The sequence below is a fragment of the Rhagoletis pomonella genome, unplaced genomic scaffold (genome assembly GCF_013731165.1).
Source record: "Rhagoletis pomonella isolate Grant_MI unplaced genomic scaffold, Rhpom_1.0 Rhpom_scaffold_00006, whole genome shotgun sequence".
In the NCBI taxonomy this organism is placed as follows: Eukaryota; Metazoa; Arthropoda; class Insecta; order Diptera; family Tephritidae; genus Rhagoletis; species Rhagoletis pomonella.
Window position 1 is genome coordinate 31,106,561 of NW_023458560.1, and position 8,010 is coordinate 31,114,570.

General features: G+C 36.2%; 3 protein-coding genes and 1 long non-coding RNA gene across 5 annotated transcripts in view; 2 read left to right on the plus strand and 2 right to left on the minus strand.

The window, feature by feature from the left end:
- LOC118741864 (ras-GEF domain-containing family member 1C-like) overlaps positions 1-8,010 on the plus strand; it is a 170,846-nt gene that overhangs the window by 137,641 nt on the left and 25,195 nt on the right. The window lies entirely within an intron of this gene.
- Positions 164-1,449, plus strand: LOC118740570. The gene is made up of 4 exons (XM_036472161.1): positions 164-376; positions 435-824; positions 883-1,168; positions 1,266-1,449. The coding sequence occupies exons 3-4, from the start codon at positions 1,024-1,026 to the stop codon at positions 1,439-1,441; spliced, it is 321 nt and encodes a 106-aa protein (XP_036328054.1). The 5' UTR covers positions 164-376; positions 435-824; positions 883-1,023; the 3' UTR covers positions 1,442-1,449.
- Positions 1,889-2,811, minus strand: LOC118740571. 2 transcript variants are annotated; one of them, XR_004993158.1, is made up of 4 exons: positions 2,751-2,811; positions 2,461-2,655; positions 1,999-2,075; positions 1,889-1,932 (listed from the first exon to the last, which is right to left on the minus strand). It is a non-coding gene; the product is annotated as an uncharacterized LOC118740571 (long non-coding RNA). The 2 variants fall into 2 exon arrangements; XR_004993157.1 differs by having other exon boundaries at positions 1,912-2,075.
- LOC118740568 lies at positions 2,821-3,704 on the minus strand. The gene is made up of 4 exons (XM_036472159.1): positions 3,651-3,704; positions 3,463-3,594; positions 3,280-3,409; positions 2,821-3,212 (listed from the first exon to the last, which is right to left on the minus strand). Exons 1-4 carry the CDS (start codon positions 3,679-3,681, stop codon positions 2,888-2,890), a joined length of 618 nt encoding a protein of 205 aa, XP_036328052.1. The 5' UTR covers positions 3,682-3,704; the 3' UTR covers positions 2,821-2,887.

Here is an 8,010-nt window from a genome sequence, read left to right on the forward strand (position 1 = left end):
GCAAATTAAGCACAACGTTAACAAAAATTATACAACCACTCTTGAAATGTGTTCAAAAGAATAGATAGAATTTTGTGTTTGTATTGCAGGTGCCGGAAAAGTGATAATATCTTGTCGCAGCGCATGTTTTCCTACAGAAAGTGGTCGATGCTTGCTTATCTCCGATTTTAATTTGTAATTTGTGGTATTTCAACGTTTTCAACTTAACATGTCGTGTTTAAAAGTGGTGCTTTCAATTGTATGTGGGCTGGTGTTGCTGTTTGAGAACTGTGAAGCTGTGGAAGCTTTTGACAAATCTCCAAAGGACCAAAAGGAAAAATCAACTAAGTTGCCGCCTTGTAAATCATGCACTGTGCTTGTGGAATCATTTAATTTGGTGAGTGCGTGGCAGTAATAACAAATTTGTGTCGTATTAATATAAATTTTGCTTACAGGGTTTGGAAAAAATAAGTCGCGGCAGGCATGCCGGTGGTGATGCAGCTTAATTTTCATATTTTCCATAAATGAAGTGGTGCTTTATCATGCGCGGAATGCACTTAAAGGCATGGTACGTCCTCAGAGTTTAAAGATTTGTCAATTCCAAATCAACACGGGCTTCATACCGGAACAAGAAACATTGATAACATTTTCCTCGAATGATCTCGATGATTTACCGGATGCCGATCAGGTTCCTCATGACTTTTAGGTTTCGCTGTCGTTGAGTTTCACGGATAACGAATTTCCGCCGAGTAGGAATCCTCCTTGGTTACCAGCAAAGCCCATAAGAAACGCACAACATATATTTAGTTCGCAATTAGAATTCGAGGAAATGGTGGATAATTTCGGCAAGTCCCTATAGTATTTCCGCCCATTTCAATTATTTATTTATTTTCCTTACAACAGTGACAAAACCTAGTTCGATCAACAAACCTACGCCTGTTAGGTCAGCTGCTTCCGTAGATAACGCCTATTTTACCAGATGCTACCGAAATAAAGCAAGAGGATGTACCTCGAATCCAACCTCAACCATCACCACCAATAGACATGCTCAATTTAAACCAGCCCCAACCCCAGCTGCCGGTGCAAGATCCACAAGCCACAACGAGTGACGCTAGTTTCGATTTGCTTGGAGCATTCGGGGATGATAATTCATCTGGCATTGGCTCGGCTCCAATACCTGATATTTTAGGTAAGGATTCGGTAGATTGAAAAAAGTCAGACTTTTAGGCGGCCATCCAAATTAATATTTGCTAAGTTCTGAATTGAGACCTACATTTCTATTTTAGAAATTAATGTACAACCAACTTCAAATGTCAACCTTGATGATATCTTCGGCTCAGTTGCTTCATCGGCGCCGAAAATCAACGTGGAGTTTAATAGTTTTTCTGTAAACCAGCCGACACCAACTTGTGCAAACCAACCTGGTGTATTGGTGTGTGTCGCGTCAGTCTCAGCAAAATAGTCTTGCATCAACAACCAGAGCTCAGTACGTCACAGTTATTTTTCTTCTCTGTTTTTGGAAGCTAGTGCAATGAGGTATAGTTTTAATAAACATTTATTCGATTTGAAATTTTTACTACTATAGTCTTTATTTTGCAGTATATTATATACATATATTTGCAGTATATTATATTTTCATTGATCCGCTTAGTTAAGTTTAACTATAACGAAGCAAAATGATGTGTAAAACCAAGTAATTGCTTTTAAATCTAAGTAAAAAAATATACAATTTAAATGACAATTATTAAAAAGATACATGCATACATATATACGTTAAGAACATAAATATATATAGGATATAAAATTTTAATCTCTTTGTCAACTTAATTGCGGCCCTGAAAAGGGCCTCTTGTTGATTGGTATATATGTATTTATCTAAGCATAAAATTTTAATCTCTTTGTTAATTAATTGGCGGCCCTGAAAAGGGCCTTTGGATGAATCATATTACTTGCCTGCAAATAAATAAGTTTATATTTGTATAAAAGACGCTTGATGATTTTTTAAAACTAGGGACTTACGTAGCATGCAAGTATTTTAATTTTAGGAGTCTGAAATACTGAGATCAGTGCGTGTGAAATGCGGACATTGATTCATGCTGCAAGTAAAGAACGGTTAATTTCTACAAATTTAAAAACGCTTTAGTTCAAAACTTACCACATGTTTGGTATTTTATGCAATACTTACGGTTCTATAATGGTACCATATGGATCGATCTAGGTCAGAGTTTTTTTGGCTTTTCTTTTTCTTTTGTGGGCATTTTCAACGAGTTCTTTATTTAATTTTCGTATTTTGAAGAACATTCTTGCCCTGAAAAAATAATTTTTTTACTTTAATGTCGCATTGAATTGTTGCAGCATGCTCAATGTGAGTTTTTACAAAATCATTTGTAATGAAAAAGCCATCTTCGTTCAATGCCTTAAAGACTGACTCAAGACTTCGCATATGGACCATCATAGAGGAGCTTGGTAGGGATAACCCACCCTCATTAAGGTGATCCGCCCAGGAGAATGAATGGTCGTCATTGCTCCTGAACGACGTGCTGGGAATGTCATCCTGCAGCTTGTGGCAAATATATCCCGCTAAATGCTCGAGTCCGTCTAGCTCCAAATCCTCGAATTCCGCTTCTTCAACCGGCCACAGTTCTGCATTAGAGCTTAAGTTTTTCAGCAAAATACCTGTAAATATGGTGAAATATATATGTGCGATTATTAATAAAATATATTTTTATATTTAAGCCGAATGAAATAGATAAAAAATTATTTTGAATTACTTGTAAGCGGAGGCTGCGTGATTTCTATGTCAGGCGTATCATCCTCTTCTACATTAGCAGACTCGGATAATACGCCCTTGTTGTGTCCTAGCAGGTATAGTCGCAGACGGTACTTGAATTCCTGTTGGTCAGGGTGATCATGTACGCTTATATAGCAACCTGTATGCTTTAGGACTGGCAGCATACAACGATATTGACTTCGCAATATCCTCTTCCGCCCATTTTCGTCGCTTCGACCCAGACTTCAGCTTCGCTATCTGCCCTTTGGTGAAGATGGAAGCTAGTGCATCTTCCACATTTTTCATTTGGGCAGCCATTTCATCCAAACGTTTTTGCAGTGACTCCATTTTCCATGCGTGTCTCTTCAATTGCAGGTCGGACTCCCGCTTCAATGTAGCGAGCTCGGTGCACTGCTTTTCGGTTTCCTTTTTGAGGTGTGCATTTTCGCGCTTGAATGTCTCACTTCAAATAAGAGAAATATAAGATATTATTACATTTACACATAAAGATCTGTTACTTATTAACGTACACTTCCACTTTCAACACTTCCACTTCCTGAAGATCACTATCATAGTAAACACAGTTACGGATAGGTGACGTCGAAGCATCAAGAGTACCGTCCCTGGGCCGATATACTTTATCGCCTTCATTTAAACCAACTAATAAACCACTGACATTAATAATATAATATTTATAGTATAATATTTGCTACCTTCGCAATTTTGTAGCTCAATGATCTCCTCAACGCTGTCATTTTGTGACTCACACACCGGAGCAGGATCTATTTTCCACTCAAAAATGGTTGGCATGGCGTCGCGGCGAAGCGATGGTCGACTAGCAGTTCCTAAGTCTTTTATTAGATATCGACATATATAAGTAATGAAAATAAATGATAGTTACTCATGTAATCCTTATCCGTAAAGTGCTTCATGCATATTACGCTGGTGTCTAAATTGTATGGCTTCTCCTGCCGGCAGAACTCTACCCACTTTCTGGCCAAGGCGTCGTCGCGGGGAAACAAAAAAAAACTGCATTTAGGGCCTTTACCCCTACGGCTGCTACAATTCAACACACGACACGACATTTTTATAAAGTTTTTATTACAAATAAAAAGTTTTTTACTTCAGAACGCACGAATTACTTCGATTTTTCACTAGAAAATACACAATACGTTTGCAATACGTTTGCACTTGTTTATAAACAAAAAGTTTGTTTACGTATTGCCATAAACGTCAAAGTCGGCAAAACCAAAGTAGCGGTTTCGGGAATGCGCCACCTTCAGTTCATTACACCATGCATATCACATCAGCAGAGACGATGCAAAGTGTTGAGGCGAATTCACGAAGAAAAGCGAAATGGAGCAAAAAGATGCTGAAATCAAAAGGAGGTGAACATAAAAAACAACAAAATTCTAGAGTTTGAGCAATCACCAAAAAATTCCAACGACGACAAAATGTCGATGTAAAACTGTCGTAAGTGCAGCAGTTTAGAAAACGTGGCTAAAAGTGCATTTAAACGGCGTTGATGCTGATTCACTGAATATTTTTTCGTCTGCTTCAGTTTTATTTTTTTCTTTTCGGTACTTTGCTCTGATCCAACGCAAAGTGACAGCCGAATTGTAACAGCGTAAATGTTTCGCACATCCAGTCTACATACAACAAACAGTGACACACACACACACCTAACACACTTTCCCGCTGCACTTCATTTCGCTGACACCCTTTCTCTGTGCGATGACTAGCATTAGTTGGTGTGCAGGCACTTTAGTGTAAGCATATCTTAATTGTACGCAGCTGATATGCACTTAACGCGACGCCAACAAATTACATTACACAGCATATGATAGATGAAACAAAGTAAGGGGGGCGGAGGTAGTGTGGCTCTATCAGAAGTTCCTTGGCTGGTGTAAATGGAGAGATGTTTGTTTGCTTCTATGCGAAATGCGTTTAGTGGAATACGGTCGCGTTTAGTTCGAGAAAGTGCATATGCTCGTAAGTAAGTTTAATGTATGAGTGTGTCGGTATATGATAACGCAGAGTGTGCTTTCCGTTCTCAATAGTTTTTTCGCCTATAGTTGAACTCAGTTTTTGTAGTTTTGAAACTAAGCTTATTTACGATTCCAATAGTAAAATGGATAATACTGTACGTTAATTTTATCTCGGCATGAGTAAAATTTGAGTTAACCAAGCAGAGAATTTGTAACTGCTTCTTGTTTAACCCAGCAGAAAATCTGTAATTGCCTCATGTGTGTACCACCGGATATCTCTGGACTAGTTCGCGACTAATTTGCAACTATTTGAGGACCATTTTGGTACTACTTCTGGACAGTTTCGAGGTTAGTTCATTACCATTTTGGGACTAGCTCGAGATCATTTTGGATAATAAGGGACCATTTCGGCACTGTTTAAAAACTTGCTCGAGATCGTTTCGAGACTAGTTTCATGAAGTGTTCGAGCGTTTCGAAGCCTGTTCAAGGCTATTTCAGGACTTTTTCGGGGCTAGTTCGGAATGATATCGGGACATTTTCGGAAACTATTCAGGGCCATTTCCGGGCTAATGGGAGGAAATTTCAGTAGTAGTTTGCTACCATTTCAGGAGCATTTCGGAACTAGTACTGAACCATTTGAGCCTAGTTCAGAACTACTTCGGCACTTGATTCGGTTCAATTCGCGCCCCGTTCAGGGATATTTCTTAACTAATTTCGGATAATTTTGGCACTAGCAAGGGACCATTTAAGAACTTGTTGGAGGCCGGTACACGACTTTTTCAGACCCACTTGAGGGTTACATCGTTACAGTTTTGGGACAATTTAATGAGCTACAAAACTGCATATTCAAAAAAAATCTTAAAAATCAGATTAAAAGCTCAAAATTTTAATCAAAATTTGTTAATTGTTTTAATGGTTTTGCTTAAAGCATGAAACATACTTTTATGAAAAAATAAACAAAATTAACTTTAAAAATCTGGAAAATATTTAGCATAAATCACTATGTAGGTACCTACTAATTTCTGCTCCCCATTGTATTTAACTGAATCGGCTATTACTTTGCCAGGCCATACACAGATACATATTTATATATCAAATTTTATTACTCAGAGGCTAGTCGTCTATGAAAGATTTACTTCACGACACAAAAACTACTAAGCTTCACCGTACAGAAAGGTAGCAGAGATGGGCGCGGGCCTGCCTTTTCCGGCCCGGCCCGGCACGAGTGTACAGCACGGTCTGAAACGGCCGTGTACGATCCAACCCGATTAGGCACGGTTTTTTGCAATTTCACCAAAAACTTTAACTTTACGAGTATTATTGTTTTCACTAGGGAGGTGCGATTAATCGATTAAATAATTTTTTAATTAATCATAATCCTAATTAATCAAAAACATGATTAATCAGATTTTGATTAATCAGAACCTGAGTAATTACTGTTTATTCATAAAAAAATAATTGATATCTGCGAAAGTTGCTCATTTTTTCGAATATGTTTTCAAGAAAATTAACTTTTTTATAATATAGTATAATATTTTTTCCTTATTAACAAAAATATAATGCCAAAAGAGCAGCTTACTATGTCTGTTGCTCATTGAAATGAAAAATATACATATATGTATATATGTGTATAAAGTTGTTTCTATAAAAAAAAACAAAGTATAGGTTTCTGATTAATAAAATTAATTAGATTTTTGTTAATTAAAGGGTAATTAATCGCGAAGTTGATCAGTTTGATTACTCAAAGATGATTATTCTTTGATTAATTAATTAATCAGACTTCGATTAATCAACTTGTTCGACCAAATAAATCTACAAAGAAGCTATTCGGCATAACTGTGTACCTCAGAAATGAACGAAGGTAAAAGTATTGATAACACTCTCAAAGTAGGCATGCTACCTTTCCTACATATACCAATCTAAAGTCGTTTAAGTCCATAAGTCTATCTTCTTTCCTGCTGAAGACCATCGAACGCAAAATGATAACTTATTTTGTGAAATTAGGAGATAAATATTTATCTAAAAAGGAAATTTCGGGTAAAGAACATCCATCTCACATCTACTGTCTAATGTGACAAAGAGACATCCATTGGCACTGAATAACTCAGCAGACTTTAACGTTGGTGTACCAGTTTTAAAATTTTGCTCTTCGATCTCGCACACTAATAACCGGTTACCTTCACTAGAAAAAACCCACTACCCCTCTAATTATGCTATTTTTTCCAAATTATTCAATTTGAGAATAATTGGAGAAATGTAAGTCTGTTGAAATTTCGTACCAGTTGGACAAATACTCATTTGAAGATGAATAAATTACACCTTCAATCCCATCTGGACACGTCTTTTATGTTCTCGTTTTTAGTATTGGAAACTTTCTTTCAGAGGCTTATTAGCAGCTACAATAAGAAAACAGACAAGTAGTTTGTAATGAAAAAACGAAACCGACTTCAATTCTCATATAAAAATTTTAGAGTACCGTTAATTTCTTCATGATCCAATGATCGGATCTAAACCAAATTGGTTTACCACCTTTCCTTCAAAAAAATAACTATAGAAATCGGTTGCCGTGATCCAAAGTTATGCGATAACAAACACGAAAAAAAAAATATTCCGACGAATTGATAACCACCTCTTTTTTTGGTGTCGGTTATAAAAAATATGATATGAATGTGATGAAAAAATATCAGGATATTTCAAATTGCTTTCGCCAAATTCGTTATTAAGAAAAAAAGTGTGTTTGTGACTAATGTTTGCGAAACCAAGTTTTTTATCTATTAGGATAATAGGAAAACATTTAAACTTTCTTTTTATGGTGTTCAGATATTTCCTCATTGCATCGTTATTTTACTACTGAATTAAAAAAAAAAATTAAAATAGCGTTTTTTAATACTTTTGATCCCAAATATCACGAAAATTAGAACCAATTGAAGCATTTGAAAGCCAAATTCCTAATCTACGGAAAAATCCTATAAGACCCAGCTCACAGAAACTCTGCCACAAAATTTTGTTCGCCAGTGCCAATTGCACAAATTTCAATTTTTTTACATTCGCAAAATATTTTCCATTGTACAGTTTCATAAGTAAAAACACTATCAGCTGATTGCCAAAAAATGCCTACAGCTGAGATCACCTGATTTAAAACGCACGTTTTTGCAACATTGTTGCATTAAAAAGGTTAAAAAATCATAATATATCTTATTGAAAAGTTTAAAAAATTTCGTGCAAATTTAGGAATTTATAATTAAAAAAGCATTACTATAACTAAGAAAATAT

Excerpts from the sequence above, each read along its gene's own strand:
- LOC118740570 (XM_036472161.1), top strand. The coding sequence starts at position 1,024 with ATGCTCAATTTAAACCAGCCCCAACCCCAGCTGCCGGTGCAAGATCCA. Across the intron at positions 1,169-1,265 it reads TCCAATACCTGATATTTTAG|AAATTAATGTACAACCAACT; the intron begins GTAAGGATTCGG and ends TTTCTATTTTAG.
- LOC118740568 (XM_036472159.1), bottom strand. The coding sequence starts at position 3,681 with ATGAAGCACTTTACGGATAAGGATTACATGA. Across the intron at positions 3,410-3,462 it reads TGAGCTACAAAATTGCGAAG|TTGGTTTAAATGAAGGCGAT; the intron begins GTAGCAAATATT and ends GTGGTTTATTAG. Across the intron at positions 3,213-3,279 it reads GAAGTGTTGAAAGTGGAAGT|TGAGACATTCAAGCGCGAAA; the intron begins GTACGTTAATAA and ends TCTTATTTGAAG.